The sequence below is a fragment of the Centruroides sculpturatus genome, unplaced genomic scaffold (genome assembly GCF_000671375.1).
Source record: "Centruroides sculpturatus isolate CEXI.00-Female unplaced genomic scaffold, Cexi_2.0 scaffold422, whole genome shotgun sequence".
NCBI lineage: Eukaryota > Metazoa > Arthropoda > Arachnida > Scorpiones > Buthidae > Centruroides > Centruroides sculpturatus.
This window is the reverse complement of record NW_019384777.1, coordinates 182,070-205,028: the sequence shown is the minus strand read 5'-3', so window position 1 is coordinate 205,028 and position 22,959 is coordinate 182,070. Positions and strand designations below refer to the sequence as shown.

The 22,959-nt window shown below is 28.3% G+C and overlaps 1 protein-coding gene across 1 annotated transcript in view; it reads right to left on the bottom strand.

Annotated features, from left to right (window-relative positions):
- Window positions 1-7,219: 7,219 nt before the first annotated feature.
- LOC111629099 (stearoyl-CoA desaturase 5-like) overlaps window positions 7,220-22,959 on the bottom strand; it is a 19,040-nt gene continuing 3,300 nt past the window's right edge. The window contains exons 3-5 of the mRNA XM_023372963.1: window positions 14,559-14,611; window positions 8,544-8,749; window positions 7,220-7,823 (exon numbers count right to left, since the gene is read on the bottom strand). Coding sequence (XP_023228731.1) covers window positions 7,400-7,823; window positions 8,544-8,749; window positions 14,559-14,611 — 683 coding nt within the window. The 3' untranslated portion in view covers window positions 7,220-7,399. The remainder of the gene's footprint in view (window positions 7,824-8,543; window positions 8,750-14,558; window positions 14,612-22,959) is intronic.

Below are 22,959 nucleotides of genomic sequence, written 5' to 3'. Positions count from 1 at the left end.
TAAAAAATTGCTTAATACTTCGTCTCTGTATTTAAACATATCCATTCATACAGTAAAACAGGCATGCAATAAAGCAATAATATTAAAATTAAATTAAATACGTTTCTAGCCCATAGTTAACTATATATTAAATGGTTATCCTATAATTAAAAGGGCTTATCACATTAAGACGAGAAGGAATGCAATCACTAAATAGCCAAACTGAAAATATTCAAACACAGCATTGATTAATATATTCGGAATGCATTTCCTGTACTCATACCCTTCATTAGGTCGTTGAAGGTTAGACATATAGTATTAAACACAGTAAATATCTAAAGTATTGTAACAAGCATAGTTACTGACTGAAATTAGTACAAATAATACAGTACATAGTGTGTACAATTATACAATAAATTAATTAAATAAAATACCAAAATTAAAACTAATTAAAATAGTACGATACAATGGTAAAATCAATCGATAGTTGTAGTCCGTCAGGAACTGACAAATTATACTATTATGATCTTTAATTATGTAAAACATAATATTGACGCTATCAATAATAAATTATTTATTAGTTATATTTTTAATTATAGCCGTAACTAATAGACTAACCGTTTAATGTATAAAATTACAAATAAAACAAAATTACGAATGCGCAGTTAATGTTTCACGGTTTTTGTTCTGATCAATGATCAAATAACCGATCAATTTGATCTAATTTTCATGGATTACACTTGATCGGTGATCATAGAAGAAAAAATGGAATCGGATAGTGTTGTCACGCTGTTCATGGATAGTTTAGAATCTGTATATGGAAAATCAGGTTTCGCTTTACGACGAATAACTTATAAAGTGGCTTTCTACCAAACAAATAGATCGTAAAAGAGGAATCGGCTATATATCGAGGATATATTCGTCTAAAAATAAGTTTTACAAACTCAGCTAATCAAATTAGAAGATAAAAATACGTGCAAATTTAGCAATTCTTTAATTACTACAGCAATAAATGGAAAAAATGAATTCTCAGTTAATTAATTAATGACAATTTCTATATTTTCACATCATAATAGCAGAAGAAATAAATAGGATAATTAATTTAAATGACATTTTATCGATACTTTTCAGGGCAGGCACACAAAATGATCTTCGTTTGAGCATAAAAATTAATATGTAACTTATAGGAAAGAATCTTTAACACTTAATTTATGCATAAACCTTAACGAATTCCAAATTAAAAATCAATAATTTAATTATACGAGCGTCTTCCATTTGTTGCCATCATTTTCACTTTAACATTATTTTCACGTGGAATCATGAAAAAATCAGCTAAAATGAATGCACCGACCACGATGCCGATACATATTTCTTGGTCAAATTTTTGATCTACGTTCACTTGAACTTGGTTTCATGAATCTTGGATCAAATGCAACCCGACCCAAATACACAGTACTGTACCTATATGAAGAGTTTATTGTTTGTTGCTAAATTTTCGCAATCTGATTTTAATGGTCAAATTATCATTTTTACTTTCAAAAATATTTCTTTGATATTTTTTACTTTATGATTCAGAGTTTACAAAAAATATTTATCATCAGTAAATTGAAGATTTTTAATTCTTCCTTATGTTGTCTGCAGTATCTTCAAATTCTAGTGTTGAAGAATCTTCTATTTCTAATGTTTAAATGAACGCATCTGGTAAGAGGCTATATCTCTAACTGCAGTTGAAGCTGTCTTTTATTTTTATTTATTATAATCTATTTACAGAAAACACTTACAATAAATTACACTTTGGCCTATTTAGTTAGTTCTCATGTACAGTACTACTGTTATATTCCAGTTATTTTAGGAGTTATCACACAAAGAGAGATGAGACCATTACTTTATTGTAAAACTATCAAGTATAATATACATCATTCAACTCCGACATCTAAAATGCATTTCAGCACTTTTTGCTGTGCCTTTTAAGAAATCTAACTGAAGAGGGCACAGTAAAAAGTGCCGAAATGCATTTTAGATGTCGAAGTTGAATGATGTATATTATACTTGATAGTTTTACAATAAAATAATGGTCTCGTGTCTTTTTGTGTTGTCCTAAAGTAACTGGAATATAACAGTATATGAGACCTAATTAATAGAAAAAGGGGATAAGAAGCTTGTCGGAAGACATATAGTACTTACGCCTATATTTGGAATTTCAAAGTTATGCAACCTCTTACAATAGAATTAAACTCCCTTCAAACGCAACTTTTCTAAAATTCATACCGTTTATATGGATAAATTATATGCTTATTTGAAATCTAAGAAGTTGATATAAAATTTCTGGATATACTGTTTATTAAAATTTTTTCTGTTTACAGACAAGTGATGCTAATCATATTGAGTCGAGGCCTGAATCCAATATATTCTTTATAAAACATATTTTCAATAATAAATTTATCTTTGGCTTTGGTAACGACTGTCTGGAATCTTCAGAAGAATGATTCTTCTGTATTTGTTAATCATTTTTATCAACTACTTTTTTCGTTTTTTTAATTAGCATGACAAATCTGCAACGGACATCTGTACCATCTGATGGGGTTGAGCACTATAACACGTGTGTCCAATCATCGAGGATGAGCTTGCCCTTGCTCTTAGCCAGAGGGGTATTAATTGGCCTTGTGAACTTCATATCCTTCTTAAGGATAGTGACACCTACAAAGCATTCAAAAAATTGATTTATAAGTATCACATACGCTCCGTCATTCATTAAGTTGGTCAAGTCTGTCATCGGGCACTATCTTCATTTCCTCCCTGCACATTATTGTATATATCATTACTCGTTCTGTTGCAATATATATCTGTGTAATTTTTATTATTACTATTAGTATTGTCTATTTTATACTACTGTACATGTTATTCTACTCTCAAGCTATGTATCATATCGATTGATTTGTATCGATCATCTCACCATCTGTCCATACCTTCATCTGTTTTCTCTATTGTCATACTGTTTATACGTTATCTCTCTGTTATTATGTATGTATTTACCTGTGCTTTGATATATCTCTGTATTTAATCCGATTATGCTCTGGCGGTATCGGGTATAAATAAGGATAAAGTAAAAAAAAATTAGCATGACAATATGTTTGTCTAATTTTTATCACTTACTCCTCGTATTATTATTGAAAATTTTAGTATTGATTCTGCTAGTTATTTTTCCCTATTCACAATAATTTTTGCATTTATATTATTAAATTCCTGAGAATTTTAAAAACTTTTCAATAGAATTTAATCTCTTTTTTTTTTGGAAATTTTTCCTCATTTGTATTTTCTGTTTGATAGTTGTATCATCTACAATTTGTTAAATATTAGTGTTACTTGTATCTGTTTTATCACTCTGATTTTATTTTCAGCCAGTATTTCTTTTTTATTTTTAAAAATTATCATTCTGAATAAAGGTCTTTTAAGTACAGTTAACATTCGTTTGCATAATTCACTAACGATTTTTTTTAATATATACTGTTAAACGTCATGTGATGACTCTTTTTTCAATTTCTAAATCTTTTTAGTAATTTTCTTAATGTTTTAATCTGTCCTGTTGTTTATATTTTAGCTATTATTTCTTGCTATTTTCTTTGGTACAGTAGGATAAACCTACACCTTCCTCAATTATTTATTTAGTCATTACTTATCATTACATGCTATTGTTTCCTTTACTGATTTTATAACAACATTCTTGCCGATCCTTTCATTGTGGAAATATTTGATCTGGCCTCACATTTAGAGGCCCAAAGATATTTGTTAAAAATTATTCTTTTCATTGTGTGCATGTTTTTTTATTTTGTGTGATTCAAGAGAAAAAAACGTTTATTTTTGTCAAATTTTTTTTATTTATAAAATAACCGCACTTAAAAATTGTATTGTTTGATTGTTATTATATTGGAAACCTCAAAAAGTAAGTGACCTGACCTCTCTTGACCTCTGAGAGGCCCTGTATCTTTCAGTCAATTCCAAAGCTTTTCTGTGATAATAGTTTCCTTTGGTTATTATTAGCGCTATTTTTTAAATCTTTCTTATATAATATATGAGTAATTTCCACTATTTTATCCATGTTTAGTTTTCTTTTTGCCTTTATTTTAATTCTCATAAGAGATAAGAAATTTACAATCTACGAAATGTGTTGCAAATTTTCTAGAAGATATAGCTTAATTTTAATTTATGGTTGATTATTATATAGATTATCGTGTTTTTTATTTGCCAATCAAATGATATTCATGCCCTTTTGCTCTATGATTTATTCCATATTTTGCATTCTAGTTAGTAATTATACTAGAAAATTATTTTCTTTATACTTTTGTAAAAGTAATATTTCGTTTATAGAAAACTAGAATTTGATTTTTTTGTTAAATATAGTATTGATTAAAAAATTTTAATAATTTATATAACTTTTTACTAAGATATTTAATTGAAATACTAATTATAATAAATTCAATTTAATCTTTCTTCGACTGTTAAGACTTTCTTTTACCTTGCGAGCAAAATAGGCCTTTTTCCATGTGAATCATGAGCGTCAAGACCGAATCCATGATGCAAATGTGTCTGCTCATCCTTATGGGTTGGGTGATATTAGATGGGGTCTAGCTTATCACTGTTAAGGAATATCAGCGGAAATTTTTGAAGATTTAGTCTGAATGTGAACTCGATCTACTAGAGCGGCAGACTAATGACTCTCTCTTCAGTCATTGTCAATTTAATTTAATTTGTTACATTAAACTTGATCTCAATTAATGATCTCATAATAAAGTCCAATAATAAACAACATTTTTACTTACCTTCACTCTTAGAAATACCAGTCTGTTTTTCAAAATTTTCAACTTTTCGCCCTGCGAAAACTAAATGCCTTTTTTTCAATGCACATCATGGATACGGCCGAACTCACAATGAGGGAGGTCGAGCTTTCCAAATAAGTCTTCTTCGTTACATATGTTGATTAAATGCTAAAGAAGTTCAGTTGGGGTCACCAGTGGCCAAGCAGTTCCGTTTCCTGAACACTAGGAGTTCGGTTGTGGGTTCGTGCTTCGCCCGGACGGGCTGACCATGTGAAGTTTTCCGGGTTTTCTCCGACGTCTGTAACGCCTGAATATGGGCAGTTACTTTTAAAAGACCTCCCGGAAGATGATGATGGCACTGCAGTCTCATAACCGCAATTTTGGACATGAAACATTTTACAGTTTCATACCATTATCAAATTAATGAATAATTTCCTTTTGATTTGTTTGATATAGCATATGATCAATAATACCTGCTCAGGTATTACTTACAAATAATTTTTTAAACTGACATAGCTTTTTTCTCATCCTTCATCCTTGATGGTGTGTTTGTTTTCAGTGACGTGCCTATAATTTTACAGCCATGGCGTTAATCATCACAATCATAATACTTTTCGCCCGTAAAATATTATTATTTTGAGATTCGTAGCTATTCTTTGAAAATTAATATTCATATATCTTTAAACCTAAGAATATTTCAATTATTTCTATTTCATTACAAACGAATTTCTTATGCCAAATTTCCATTTTTCTATTGCAACTATTTTCAAGAAATCCTAAAAATAAACTAAGACAACAAATTTAGCATTTAGTATTTTTTACTTCCAAGTTTAAGTAATACTTTTTATACGACAGACTACTTTATATTTTATTGCTTTTCACATTGTATTTGAAATATAAAATGGACATTAATTTACTAATTTTCAATATGCATTAATAGCATATTGAAACATTCTAGGTCCGAATTCCACGATGTGAGAGACCCAGAACCGAATCGAATCGATATTATAAATCTGATTGACTTTCATAATGCTAAGTTTAGATCAGTGTCACTCATTTCCTCATTCATGCTATTATAGACACTTTATTATAGGTTATACCACGCCCACAGTGAGCGAAAATTAAGACCAATTTTATAGTGTATAAGGTATTAATGACTTAAAAAAATGAGGAATTAAAAAATAATCACAATCGCATAAGGCTTATAGCCAGTATTTTGATTAATAATTTGGATTAATGGATAAATAATATAAATATACATCCTACGACTACCAACTTAAAAGTGATAAGTGTAATCGGAAAAAATAAACTGTCTAAAATAAATATTACACGGTCATTTAAAATTAATCGTTCCTAGTCAGTAGGTCAGCAATCTATAGAAAAAGGGCCGGGTGTAAATAATTTTTCTGGCCCCAAATTATGTTTAATGATAAAAAAGATTAACATATTTTTCATCAAAAAATAGCAAGTAAAATAAAATAAAAAATAAACAAATTGTATTCCGGGGGACCCGTTATTTTTGTAAAATTTATATTCAATACTACCAATATCGTATAAATTTATTCTAGAAAATAAATATTTCATCATTTAAACTGTTCCTTAAGACGACATCCTCACACAATTCGACCGAATTTGACGATAGTAGGAATCCTCTTCCTCCTATATAAAATAATAGCATTTCATATGAAATTATTTTGTTATATTAATAATAAGGTTATGTGATTTATAAAAAAAAAGTAATCTTTTAATCATGTGAGGAGGAATGGTGTGCTACGTTTCAAAACTCTGACTCAATATCAAAATTTTCTATTGTTACTGTTGTCTCTTTAATAACATTTTCGAATTCCTCCTTCGAATGTTATTTAAAATATTTTCGACTTTTATTTCAAAATGTACTGTAATTATATTTTACATAAACTTCCTTGCTAAATTAACTCGATTACAAATATTATGCCAAAGTATCGTGCAACATGCAAATAAAACATTATTTATATTTTTAGCCAGTGATTCGGCTTTGTGCCAAGAAAAACCCCAAATGTTTAGGTTTTGATTATTTCCAATAAATTTTAATTACTGTGTTTAAATCACGTACAGTATACGAAATCTAAATTATTTATTAATCAATAAAATAAATGTATTTGCATATATCNCAGCATTTATTATAATTAATTTAGAAAAATTAAAAAAATTAATTTAAAAATTAAATTAAAAGCTTTAATTGAACTTTTTTAAAAGATGTGCTTTAATAAAAGGTTCACTTTATATAATTTCTCTATTCTTTCAGTTACTGCTTTAGTTAATGCATATACTGTAGCATAATTTCAAACACAATCACTAGATATTGCATCATAATTGCAATCAGACGTCATACTACTCTAAACTTATTTAACTATATCCTGACGTCTTATGATTTATTATCTATATAGTTTTTTTTTTAATCATTACATTCTTAGAATGTAGAACAGGAGGTTATATAGATAAATCAGTTCCCACAAGTTTAAATATTTTGTATAATTTGACAATAATTATTCCGTAACAAATAAGAAAAAATAATATATATATATATATATATGTATATATATAAAGAAACAATGTATATAATTTCATTATTCACTTCCATCACCAGTTCTTAAACGTCTCTGTTTGATAATATCGGGTGAAACAGTTCTTAAATCGTATGCCAAACCTAACCAGTTCATACAGTCAATAAACACTGTAGTGAAATTAATTTTCGATCCTAATTCGCTTGTAGAATAATCCCATGGGAAAGTATGATGATAATTATGAAAACCCTCACCTAATGCCCATAAGGTGACTATTTTATTTTGTCTAGGATTAATTGATTTATCGTAAGGACGATTTCCCCACATGTGTGCTGCGCTATTCACCAACCATGTAGCATTCAGGGAAACGCAATACCTTAATAAAGTAGCCACAAAATATGAATTCCAATAAGTTTCACCCCAACACCATACGGGTAACAATGTTGGTATAACGAAACACAACATAACTACTAGACGGGTATAATGCCTGAAAAAATAAATATAACAATAAATTAAATTATGTGAAATATTATTTATATAGAAATTAATGCTTTGTTTAAAAGTAAAATCTGTTAAACCAGAATACTATCTAAAAATTAAATAGTGAAATAAGAAATAGTTTAAAATAAATAACATTTATTACTATTAAAAAATAACTATAAAATATATAAATAAATTTATCTATATTGTAATATAAGTAAGAATAGTCTACATATAACAAGCAATTATTTATTGTGACATCGTCACAATGCCGGGCTGCAATTTTTAATCATATTTTAAATTTATTTAATTTAAAATATATGTTCTCTACCTTAAATTAGTACAGTACTGTATTATCTTGTCCCTGTATATCATACTTTTCCGTTAACAATGGAGTCGTGCCGATCATCTATCTAACTCCTTTCAGGGAAAATTTTGAATTGAAATAACATAACGTCCGGTTGGCAACGGAAGTTCATATATAGTTAAACGGGACATTCTGCTCCTAAGTTTTCTATATCTGGTATTGACGTTCATATATCTAACTTCGTTCTCGAGATTAAGGAAAGACAGGCGAACGGACGGTGGACAGACGGAGGACAGTGAAAATTTATAGGTCTACAATTATTTCAAATTGCAGCCCAATTAAAAATTAAATAAATGACCGTATGTTACTCTTCTAATCGAGATAAATGTAGACTAAATACATTGAAAAATTTCAATTTACCTTCTTTGAAATCGTACTATAGGATCTGCCCATACATCATTTAAATCGATAGTTTTTCCTTTTTCTATAACATCTGGATGCTTTCTTACTAATAACCATCCGATGTGAGAGAAAAAGAATCCTCTTTTAGCATTGTGTGGATCGGCATCTGTTTCTGAAAATTTATGATGTACCCTGTGATCTCTCACCCATTCATATATGTCATTCTGCAAAATATATTTTGAAAATTATTTGAATTAAATACCATAAAATTACAATAAAAATTGCTAATATTAATTGTAATTCTTAATATTATCAATTACTGTTAAGTTTCAAGAAGGTATTTAATTAGAAAATTATTATAATAAATAAAATTTTTCGTATTTTTTTATAATTAAAATTTCAATAAATTAAATTTTAGATGAAAATAAATTTATAACCATAAGTTTAAAACCACAAAGAGAAATTTAATATAATGATATACATCACAATTAAAGTTTCGATAACATAATTACCCATCTTGGAGTTATTTAAATAATTTGGAAATAATAAAGCTAATAAATTTATTAACGTTGATAGACATTTTATTAATCAGTTATAATATTAAAATTAAATTAAATACGTTTCTAGCCCATAGTTAACTATATATTAAATGGTTATCCTATAATTAAAAGGGCTTATCACATTAAGACGAGAAGGAATGCAATCACTAAATAGCCAAACTGAAAATATTCAAACACAGCATTGATTAATATATTCGGAATGCATTTCCTGTACTCATACCCTTCATTAGGTCGTTGAAGGTTAGACATATAGTATTAAACACAGTAAATATCTAAAGTATTGTAACAAGCATAGTTACTGACTGAAATTAGTACAAATAATACAGTACATAGTGTGTACAATTATACAATAAATTAATTAAATAAAATACCAAAATTAAAACTAATTAAAATAGTACGATACAATGGTAAAATCAATCGATAGTTGTAGTCCGTCAGGAACTGACAAATTATACTATTATGATCTTTAATTATGTAAAACATAATATTGACGCTATCAATAATAAATTATTTATTAGTTATATTTTTAATTATAGCCGTAACTAATAGACTAACCGTTTAATGTATAAAATTACAAATAAAACAAAATTACGAATGCGCAGTTAATGTTTCACGGTTTTTGTTCTGATCAATGATCAAATAACCGATCAATTTGATCTAATTTTCATGGATTACACTTGATCGGTGATCATAGAAGAAAAAATGGAATCGGATAGTGTTGTCACGCTGTTCATGGATAGTTTAGAATCTGTATATGGAAAATCAGGTTTCGCTTTACGACGAATAACTTATAAAGTGGCTTTCTACCAAACAAATAGATCGTAAAAGAGGAATCGGCTATATATCGAGGATATATTCGTCTAAAAATAAGTTTTACAAACTCAGCTAATCAAATTAGAAGATAAAAATACGTGCAAATTTAGCAATTCTTTAATTACTACAGCAATAAATGGAAAAAATGAATTCTCAGTTAATTAATTAATGACAATTTCTATATTTTCACATCATAATAGCAGAAGAAATAAATAGGATAATTAATTTAAATGACATTTTATCGATACTTTTCAGGGCAGGCACACAAAATGATCTTCGTTTGAGCATAAAAATTAATATGTAACTTATAGGAAAGAATCTTTAACACTTAATTTATGCATAAACCTTAACGAATTCCAAATTAAAAATCAATAATTTAATTATACGAGCGTCTTCCATTTGTTGCCATCATTTTCACTTTAACATTATTTTCACGTGGAATCATGAAAAAATCAGCTAAAATGAATGCACCGACCACGATGCCGATACATATTTCTTGGTCAAATTTTTGATCTACGTTCACTTGAACTTGGTTTCATGAATCTTGGATCAAATGCAACCCGACCCAAATACACAGTACTGTACCTATATGAAGAGTTTATTGTTTGTTGCTAAATTTTCGCAATCTGATTTTAATGGTCAAATTATCATTTTTACTTTCAAAAATATTTCTTTGATATTTTTTACTTTATGATTCAGAGTTTACAAAAAATATTTATCATCAGTAAATTGAAGATTTTTAATTCTTCCTTATGTTGTCTGCAGTATCTTCAAATTCTAGTGTTGAAGAATCTTCTATTTCTAATGTTTAAATGAACGCATCTGGTAAGAGGCTATATCTCTAACTGCAGTTGAAGCTGTCTTTTATTTTTATTTATTATAATCTATTTACAGAAAACACTTACAATAAATTACACTTTGGCCTATTTAGTTAGTTCTCATGTACAGTACTACTGTTATATTCCAGTTATTTTAGGAGTTATCACACAAAGAGAGATGAGACCATTACTTTATTGTAAAACTATCAAGTATAATATACATCATTCAACTCCGACATCTAAAATGCATTTCAGCACTTTTTGCTGTGCCTTTTAAGAAATCTAACTGAAGAGGGCACAGTAAAAAGTGCCGAAATGCATTTTAGATGTCGAAGTTGAATGATGTATATTATACTTGATAGTTTTACAATAAAATAATGGTCTCGTGTCTTTTTGTGTTGTCCTAAAGTAACTGGAATATAACAGTATATGAGACCTAATTAATAGAAAAAGGGGATAAGAAGCTTGTCGGAAGACATATAGTACTTACGCCTATATTTGGAATTTCAAAGTTATGCAACCTCTTACAATAGAATTAAACTCCCTTCAAACGCAACTTTTCTAAAATTCATACCGTTTATATGGATAAATTATATGCTTATTTGAAATCTAAGAAGTTGATATAAAATTTCTGGATATACTGTTTATTAAAATTTTTTCTGTTTACAGACAAGTGATGCTAATCATATTGAGTCGAGGCCTGAATCCAATATATTCTTTATAAAACATATTTTCAATAATAAATTTATCTTTGGCTTTGGTAACGACTGTCTGGAATCTTCAGAAGAATGATTCTTCTGTATTTGTTAATCATTTTTATCAACTACTTTTTTCGTTTTTTTAATTAGCATGACAAATCTGCAACGGACATCTGTACCATCTGATGGGGTTGAGCACTATAACACGTGTGTCCAATCATCGAGGATGAGCTTGCCCTTGCTCTTAGCCAGAGGGGTATTAATTGGCCTTGTGAACTTCATATCCTTCTTAAGGATAGTGACACCTACAAAGCATTCAAAAAATTGATTTATAAGTATCACATACGCTCCGTCATTCATTAAGTTGGTCAAGTCTGTCATCGGGCACTATCTTCATTTCCTCCCTGCACATTATTGTATATATCATTACTCGTTCTGTTGCAATATATATCTGTGTAATTTTTATTATTACTATTAGTATTGTCTATTTTATACTACTGTACATGTTATTCTACTCTCAAGCTATGTATCATATCGATTGATTTGTATCGATCATCTCACCATCTGTCCATACCTTCATCTGTTTTCTCTATTGTCATACTGTTTATACGTTATCTCTCTGTTATTATGTATGTATTTACCTGTGCTTTGATATATCTCTGTATTTAATCCGATTATGCTCTGGCGGTATCGGGTATAAATAAGGATAAAGTAAAAAAAAATTAGCATGACAATATGTTTGTCTAATTTTTATCACTTACTCCTCGTATTATTATTGAAAATTTTAGTATTGATTCTGCTAGTTATTTTTCCCTATTCACAATAATTTTTGCATTTATATTATTAAATTCCTGAGAATTTTAAAAACTTTTCAATAGAATTTAATCTCTTTTTTTTTGGAAATTTTTCCTCATTTGTATTTTCTGTTTGATAGTTGTATCATCTACAATTTGTTAAATATTAGTGTTACTTGTATCTGTTTTATCACTCTGATTTTATTTTCAGCCAGTATTTCTTTTTTATTTTTAAAAATTATCATTCTGAATAAAGGTCTTTTAAGTACAGTTAACATTCGTTTGCATAATTCACTAACGATTTTTTTTAATATATACTGTTAAACGTCATGTGATGACTCTTTTTTCAATTTCTAAATCTTTTTAGTAATTTTCTTAATGTTTTAATCTGTCCTGTTGTTTATATTTTAGCTATTATTTCTTGCTATTTTCTTTGGTACAGTAGGATAAACCTACACCTTCCTCAATTATTTATTTAGTCATTACTTATCATTACATGCTATTGTTTCCTTTACTGATTTTATAACAACATTCTTGCCGATCCTTTCATTGTGGAAATATTTGATCTGGCCTCACATTTAGAGGCCCAAAGATATTTGTTAAAAATTATTCTTTTCATTGTGTGCATGTTTTTTTATTTTGTGTGATTCAAGAGAAAAAAACGTTTATTTTTGTCAAATTTTTTTTATTTATAAAATAACCGCACTTAAAAATTGTATTGTTTGATTGTTATTATATTGGAAACCTCAAAAAGTAAGTGACCTGACCTCTCTTGACCTCTGAGAGGCCCTGTATCTTTCAGTCAATTCCAAAGCTTTTCTGTGATAATAGTTTCCTTTGGTTATTATTAGCGCTATTTTTTAAATCTTTCTTATATAATATATGAGTAATTTCCACTATTTTATCCATGTTTAGTTTTCTTTTTGCCTTTATTTTAATTCTCATAAGAGATAAGAAATTTACAATCTACGAAATGTGTTGCAAATTTTCTAGAAGATATAGCTTAATTTTAATTTATGGTTGATTATTATATAGATTATCGTGTTTTTTATTTGCCAATCAAATGATATTCATGCCCTTTTGCTCTATGATTTATTCCATATTTTGCATTCTAGTTAGTAATTATACTAGAAAATTATTTTCTTTATACTTTTGTAAAAGTAATATTTCGTTTATAGAAAACTAGAATTTGATTTTTTTGTTAAATATAGTATTGATTAAAAAATTTTAATAATTTATATAACTTTTTACTAAGATATTTAATTGAAATACTAATTATAATAAATTCAATTTAATCTTTCTTCGACTGTTAAGACTTTCTTTTACCTTGCGAGCAAAATAGGCCTTTTTCCATGTGAATCATGAGCGTCAAGACCGAATCCATGATGCAAATGTGTCTGCTCATCCTTATGGGTTGGGTGATATTAGATGGGGTCTAGCTTATCACTGTTAAGGAATATCAGCGGAAATTTTTGAAGATTTAGTCTGAATGTGAACTCGATCTACTAGAGCGGCAGACTAATGACTCTCTCTTCAGTCATTGTCAATTTAATTTAATTTGTTACATTAAACTTGATCTCAATTCATGATCTCATAATAAAGTCCAATAATAAACAACATTTTTACTTACCTTCACTCTTAGAAATACCAGTCTGTTTTTCAAAATTTTCAACTTTTCGCCCTGCGAAAACTAAATGCCTTTTTTTCAATGCACATCATGGATACGGCCGAACTCACAATGAGGGAGGTCGAGCTTTCCAAATAAGTCTTCTTCGTTACATATGTTGATTAAATGCTAAAGAAGTTCAGTTGGGGTCACCAGTGGCCAAGCAGTTCCGTTTCCTGAACACTAGGAGTTCGGTTGTGGGTTCGTGCTTCGCCCGGACGGGCTGACCATGTGAAGTTTTCCGGGTTTTCTCCGACGTCTGTAACGCCTGAATATGGGCAGTTACTTTTAAAAGACCTCCCGGAAGATGATGATGGCACTGCAGTCTCATAACCGCAATTTTGGACATGAAACATTTTACAGTTTCATACCATTATCAAATTAATGAATAATTTCCTTTTGATTTGTTTGATATAGCATATGATCAATAATACCTGCTCAGGTATTACTTACAAATAATTTTTTAAACTGACATAGCTTTTTTCTCATCCTTCATCCTTGATGGTGTGTTTGTTTTCAGTGACGTGCCTATAATTTTACAGCCATGGCGTTAATCATCACAATCATAATACTTTTCGCCCGTAAAATATTATTATTTTGAGATTCGTAGCTATTCTTTGAAAATTAATATTCATATATCTTTAAACCTAAGAATATTTCAATTATTTCTATTTCATTACAAACGAATTTCTTATGCCAAATTTCCATTTTTCTATTGCAACTATTTTCAAGAAATCCTAAAAATAAACTAAGACAACAAATTTAGCATTTAGTATTTTTTACTTCCAAGTTTAAGTAATACTTTTTATACGACAGACTACTTTATATTTTATTGCTTTTCACATTGTATTTGAAATATAAAATGGACATTAATTTACTAATTTTCAATATGCATTAATAGCATATTGAAACATTCTAGGTCCGAATTCCACGATGTGAGAGACCCAGAACCGAATCGAATCGATATTATAAATCTGATTGACTTTCATAATGCTAAGTTTAGATCAGTGTCACTCATTTCCTCATTCATGCTATTATAGACACTTTATTATAGGTTATACCACGCCCACAGTGAGCGAAAATTAAGACCAATTTTATAGTGTATAAGGTATTAATGACTTAAAAAAATGAGGAATTAAAAAATAATCACAATCGCATAAGGCTTATAGCCAGTATTTTGATTAATAATTTGGATTAATGGATAAATAATATAAATATACATCCTACGACTACCAACTTAAAAGTGATAAGTGTAATCGGAAAAAATAAACTGTCTAAAATAAATATTACACGGTCATTTAAAATTAATCGTTCCTAGTCAGTAGGTCAGCAATCTATAGAAAAAGGGCCGGGTGTAAATAATTTTTCTGGCCCCAAATTATGTTTAATGATAAAAAAGATTAACATATTTTTCATCAAAAAATAGCAAGTAAAATAAAATAAAAAATAAACAAATTGTATTCCGGGGGACCCGTTATTTTTGTAAAATTTATATTCAATACTACCAATATCGTATAAATTTATTCTAGAAAATAAATATTTCATCATTTAAACTGTTCCTTAAGACGACATCCTCACACAATTCGACCGAATTTGACGATAGTAGGAATCCTCTTCCTCCTATATAAAATAATAGCATTTCATATGAAATTATTTTGTTATATTAATAATAAGGTTATGTGATTTATAAAAAAAAAGTAATCTTTTAATCATGTGAGGAGGAATGGTGTGCTACGTTTCAAAACTCTGACTCAATATCAAAATTTTCTGTTGTTACTGTTGTCTCTTTAATAACATTTTCGAATTCCTCCTTCGAATGTTATTTAAAATATTTTCGACTTTTATTTCAAAATGTACTGTAATTATATTTTACATAAACTTCCTTGCTAAATTAACTCGATTACAAATATTATGCCAAAGTATCGTGCAACATGCAAATAAAACATTATTTATATTTTTAGCCAGTGATTCGGCTTTGTGCCAAGAAAAACCCCAAATGTTTAGGTTTTGATTATTTCCAATAAATTTTAATTACTGTGTTTAAATCACGTACAGTATACGAAATCTAAATTATTTATTAATCAATAAAATAAATGTATTTGCATATATCAATATTTTTAATTCGGTAGTGACGCAAAATCTTAAATATCTTAAAATAAGGAAAGTAGGATATATATACATATAAATATAAATATAAAAAAAAATATAAATGTATATTTGATATATATATATATCTTTTTGCAATATATACATAGGGGGAGACCGGGGCAAGATCGGCATGTTAAGCTTTACTTAAATTTTGTGTAATAAATACTGCTGTAAACTGAAAAAAAAGCTTTGCATATTGTCTATTGGAATATTTTCTTACTATAGAACTGGTTAAAATCAGTTTGGAAATAAAAATAATTAAAATAATTACAACTTTACAAGAAGAGAGAAATTGACGAAGTTGCCCCGGGTATAGGGGCAAGATCGGCAACTTCTCTCTTTTTGTAAAGTTGTAATTATTTTAATTACTTTTATTAAAGTTGGCCCTGGTATAGGGGCAACAGTAATGGGGCAAGATAGGCACGCATATAAAATTATGTTATTAACAATGTATAAGTTGGAATTCACTATTAAAACAAAGAAATACAAATCCAACACCCATTTAATATTATTACAACAAAATGCAAGTTGAAAGACATATATACATGAATAACAAACGTAAACATGCTTTCATTTATCATCTGCTTGATTTTTATCCTTTGCTTCTAATGTGGCTTTATGTTGACGATCTTGCCCCGCTAGTCATGATTTCGAAACATTAAGTACAACCCTGAAAACAGAACTTTCCAAGCCATGATCTGGCCATGTGAATGAGTTGAAGTTACATCCTTCTAACAGGAAAAGTAACTTTCGTTATCATGGAATTATAACAAAACTTGCCAATTCAATATAAATGGAAGCAAAATATTATATGGAATTGAACGAAAATGAAAATTTGCTTGATAATTCAACTACGCTTGTTGGAGAACAATAAAAACACTACATTCAACAAGCCACCAATAAAACTCAACTGCCTAACTTATAACCAAAGTCTTCTTTTAATTTGTTTTTTAAAAAAAGCGCTTGACAAACTTGCCCCGTATGACGAAGTTGCCCCGGTCTCCCCTATATATGTACTGTACAGTACATTGTAGATAGAAGAATTAAAGAACATTACGCAATTATAAAAAATGTAAGTAATATTAATTTGAATACAGGTATGCAACTAGCAGAACGCTGGGATAGTTTCGTAAATATAAATGTTCAGACTGACAAGTGAGTGTTAATGAGTATTATTGTTTGCTGGCAGCTAAACTTGATGTAATGAGGATTTTCTCCTCATTACATTGCTACAGGTTCGAAATTATGTTTTTATGAAAGCTATGTGTAAGTCGCGGTTTTTATTTATTACAACTAAAGATGGCTTTTATAGCCGAAATGCATTTTGTAAACAACAAATGAAATAATAAATATATGTATTGATGAAACAGTTCAATGTGATTCTTAATTTGTCGTTGAAGCCACAACTTATTAGTAAACAGCTTTGGAAGAAGGAACCCTGTGTATACCTATTGGTACTGTACTGTACAGGTACATTACGTTTAAAATTTTTATGGTGTTTTAAAGAGGTTCCCATCAAACAAAATATAGAAATATTGCCTGAATATATACAAAATATTAACATTTATTGATGTCTGGAATATTTATGTATTTTCAAAACAGTTTAAACAACATAAAAATCTAATCCTAATACTGATAACATACAGCAAAAAAAAAAAAAATTAAAAAATACATTATATATAGACTAATTCTTGAATTCTAATAGTATATAGTGTCCACCGTTGCCATTCGCGCGATCGTACCGAAATGCACCTTTGGTCTGTCTTGAGGCTAGAGAATATTTTTCTGTGCTTTCCATCATCTGATCCTCTCGAGATGTGGGCATTGAAATCTCCGTCATCGTTCTTCGTTCGGATTGTGTGAGTATGTCATCTTACGTAAACAAATTAACCGTCTATTGCTTTGTTTACTCCACAGCTCCTCCAGCAGGCACACATGACTGTCATGTGTATCTGTCGAACTTTAATTGTAAATTCGTTGTACTTTTTACAATTAAGTTATATTTTGGAGCGAAGCTACCCCAAGCATTTGCTTGCTTTTCTGGCACCTAGTGCTTTAACTGTAATAACTCGACTGGTACGTCTGACATAGGCGTACCGTCGAGGTAACAGGTAGCAACTGCCTTTCCAAATTCGAAAAAGCAAGAACGAACAAAAAAAATTAGATATGGAAAGTAAAAAGGTTAACGAATTATCGGTTATGGCAAATTGAAAAAAAAATCCAACAACGTTGCGTAACTTATACGACACAAAACTTTAAAATTATATGTGACACCATCTGTTATAATAAGTTTTAAATAAAATATATTATTAATTATTATAAAATGGCAAAGAGCTCAATTTTGAGAGTAGGGGCGAATTTTTAAAAATATTGTAAATATTTAATAGGCCTACATCTAATAACAAGAAAAAATTTTAAGTCCGATCTCACCCAGATATGCCACACGACTCCCATTATCTCCGCACCCCTCGACGTTTAACCACCAAAATTTAATAGCCTCAATCCCCCTAATAAACAAACTTCCCTGCAAAATTTCAGAAATTTTCGACAAAAAGCACAGGAGTTATTAAGCTTCAAACACGGAGAACAAAATTGTGTCCCCAACACACACGCACACATTAACACATAGAAAAAAATATCCTGAATTTTTTCCATTTCTCGACGTTTCGAGGTGTCCTGAGTCCAAAAATCTAAAAATCCGGGGGTCATTTTTTGCCGGATCGCATATTTTCAAAGCTGGATGTTATTTTACTTAGTAAGTTCGAAAACGATACTTAGCATAACATAATGTTTATTGAAAGTAATCCGTAAGCAAAATAATGCTTTATATAACTCGCAGCAGTTTAATATTAATATATAGCAGTATATCCCGTATTGTTTGCGATTTACAACAGCAATTAACTGTTGTAAAAAGTTGGCGTGTGAATAAAAACATGAAAGTATAAGCAACTAATACCGGAATGATGGTGTTAGTAAAAGAATAACTCTTTAAAATCGGCACAAATTACGGTAACAACTGTAAAGGCATGTCAAGCTAATCACGGTCGCAACAGTATGATTTGTTACGTAAAATATTATTACAAATCGAAAACCTATCAAACAGGAAAGGAAAGACGTTTCTGGAACCAGTTACTTAACATAATGTGAATAAAGCGAAGTTTTCCGGCTTAACAGCCGAAAAGCTTAGAATTAATGTTATAACTTGTCAATTCGGAACTTCAGTTACGGTCAATTTTTTAATTGTATTTCTTTATTTCTGGAAAGTATCCTTGACAATACAAAATTGCTGTTTTTTCGTCACTTTATACAAGAGTTGATTAATAAAAACCATCTCTTTACGAAACAAAAATTTTTGAAAAAGGAATATTTTGGCCGCTACCGAGGCGCTTCGTTTTAAACAGTTTTTACTGCATTTAATTTATTTTTCTTTAGTTAATTTATCTAAAAACGAAAGCCGAAATACGTTTCTACCTTAATTTTCAATGAAGATATCTACATAAATATAATATTAAATTGCATGCTTCTAGTCCTTCTGTTAACCATTATTAATTATTTCGTTACAATTATCCTTTTAGGACTATAACATCTTTTGGGACTAATAGTACGTGGTAGAGACAGGATTTTAGATTTTAGTTTTTATTTAATATTAAAATACATTACTTAACTATTTTTACAATAAAAATCTGATTTTTATTGTAATAGTTAATTCATAAAAATAATAAAAAATAGTTAAGTATTATATTTTAATATTAAATAAAAACTAGAATGTAAAATTCTGTCTCCACGCATAATAATACGTGGAGACAGAAATAGAATAGCCGAAAAAGACGTTAAAGGATAATTGTTACGAAATAATTAATAATGTAAATACAATACTATGTATATTCTTAACATATGTATACTGAATATATATATTCAGCCTGAAATACAATATGAAGCTTCGTGAGAACCTATTGTCTTTCATTTATAGGAAGGTTCCTCCACCTTGATGTAGATTATATTCATCTCACATTTAACGCCGGATATTAAAATGTCTATTTGTTGCTTGTATGCATAAATTTCTCTTGTGGTTTGTATATATTCTTAGAATTTCTCTCTAAATATGATGCTTTTGTTAGCATTAAAGAAATATCATACAAATTAATTTGTTAATTTAAAATTATTATATCTGTACAAAAATAAAATTTCTTATTTTTCTATTAGCTATAGTATTTTATTTGAATTGGTAATGTTTCTTTGTTAACAATTTACATTACAGAAATTTCAATATTCATCTCATCAATCATAAATATGTTTGGTTGGTTACAATGTTTTATTTTGCTTTCATCAAGATGTAACTGTCCTTCCTGAAATAACGTTCTGGCTAAATAATTGTTTGCCTCTATCTCTTGGGAGAAGAACATATCTTTATCATCATTCTCATATTATTAGTTTCATTAAAAATATTTGTATAAGTTTGTAGGTGAAATATTTCTCATCATACTCTCATACAATATTGTGTTTTCTGAGTTAGAAAATATATAAGATATTATCAAACTAAATATTTGTGTCACTAAATTAATTGTCCAAAAAATAAATATAAATAAACATCATCATAAATTTGACTTTAAAATAGTTGCAATTTATTAAACATTTAATAGAGAGTTAAGGAAAGTATCGTTATTTATATATTGCTAATACTTCATCCAAATGTTAAATTTCATATTATCAGGAGAAACTGGGGAATCCTGAACACCGGATAAGCCAGAAAAATATAATAAATAGTGTAAAATACACTAGTTTTTACACTATATTATCATTAGTAAGTTTCCATACTTCGTGTAGATGAAAACATGTTGTTTTGAAAGATTTTATTCTTTCAGTTAGTGTTTTTATCACAAGTGTCATATTAAGTTTATAGATATCTCTGTAAATATGGATTATAATGTATTTTGTGCTATTTATTTATTATATATCATAATGTAGATAGGGTAACGTCTCTCTTTCCATACCTGGGTAGTTAAATGTGGCTATTTGGGACTGCTGCAAACAATTTCTTGGGACAATCCCGGACAGCTTCATAGTGCTCAGAATTATCACGGGGTTTACTGTAATAATCTACAATATGAGATTGCCATGAAGTTGAATAATACAATATGAGATATGTCAGGAGTAGATTCTGATCATGACTGTCTAAAATTTTAGTCATTATTAATTAAATATTTGATATGTTCATTTCCTTTTTTCTTCGTAAATTACAAATTCAAATACAATAGATTTGTCAATATGTACTAATAAATTATATTTAATTTTTTTATNTCAATTAAAGCTTAATTAAACCCTTAAATCACTCTAAATGTTATTAAAAAATTGTTAAATATTTTATAAGAATATTTTTTTTAACATCCAACAAATAAGATAAAAAATATATATAAAGGCTGTGACTTCAATAATCTCTTCCATACATAAGAAATGTACAGTGCACTCCTTTATATAAATATAAATATTATTTAATTTTTAATAAAAAAAATAACATGAAATATTTATTTTAATCTAATTTGTATAAATAAAGTTATAAATAGTTAAAAATGATACAATTGAAGCTTCGACCCTGTCATGTTTGATGAATGGCTGAACTAAATATGCATATTGTTAAAAATATAAAAAATAAATAAATAAAATACTATTACGATCAATAAATAATGTCTTTATTTAAAAATTAATACTATTAAACACTTATTTTCATTCCTAATAAGTAAAATAATTCACTGCACATATATACATGTAAATATTTGCATAATTGTATTCAATGCCATTGAATTCTATGTCATTCATATACATATACAGCTCATGTTATTGTTTAATTATATAAAAATAACTGTATAATTTATGAGCATTTATATATATATATAATAAAACATTTTATTCTTTATAAAAGTAGAATGTAGTGGTGCTTGAAAGATTCTTTTCTTTTCAATGAAGTGTCAATGCACCTTAGAAAAGAATGTCGTGTACATTGTCAGTGCTGCTACTTTCGTTTAACTTGGTTGATTTTTAGTAATCATTATTTAAGCCCGGAAACAATCTTTAATGACCTTTCTAATACCCTTTTTTTATAACACAAAACGAAATAAATTAAACAAAAATTTCACCCCAAAGTATATAATATTCTGCCTAAAAATCTGTAACAAAAACAAAAAAAAAAAACACACATAACTTCAAAATAAGCGTAAGCATCGTATGTGGAGGAAAAAATAATATACCTCGTTATTATATATATATGTATATACATGTATATTATTTATTCTAAATTGGAAGAAGGATATATCCTGTAGAGACTCATTATGTCTAAATCGTATGATATAAAATGTTATTTCCTTAGTGATCTATGTCAACATTGCGTCCACAAAAGAAGACGTCCGCAGAGGAGATCACATGATACTGCGGCAGTGACGTCATGGAAGTTTAACCTAACGCAGTATCTAGTGTGACGTATGGTTGCCAACAAAACTGTCAAATAATTTTTTGAAAATCCCAGTGTTAACAACATTATCGCTCTAATTAACTATCACGTTATTTTACTTTATAAAATGACAAATATTTTAAAAAATTAATCGGTGTTATAATATACAAGGGACGAACCTTGTATATTCTCACCCTAAACAGTTTCATCTTTATTTATCCAATTAATTAAGAAATTTAACTTTTATTAAATAATATGAATTTTTTAAAAATTTTAAGAAAAATTTTAAATATAAATTAATAATTATACATAAAAATAAACAAAAAATAAATGTAATAAATTACATTATTTATTATTAGAACATAATTAGAATGTTAAATACTATAATGATTATTTTATACATTTAATGAATCTTAATATATATTTTTATTACGTTATTATATTACATTTACAGTTTTTACATTAAAAAAAAAACTCTTATGTTCCTTTAAAAAT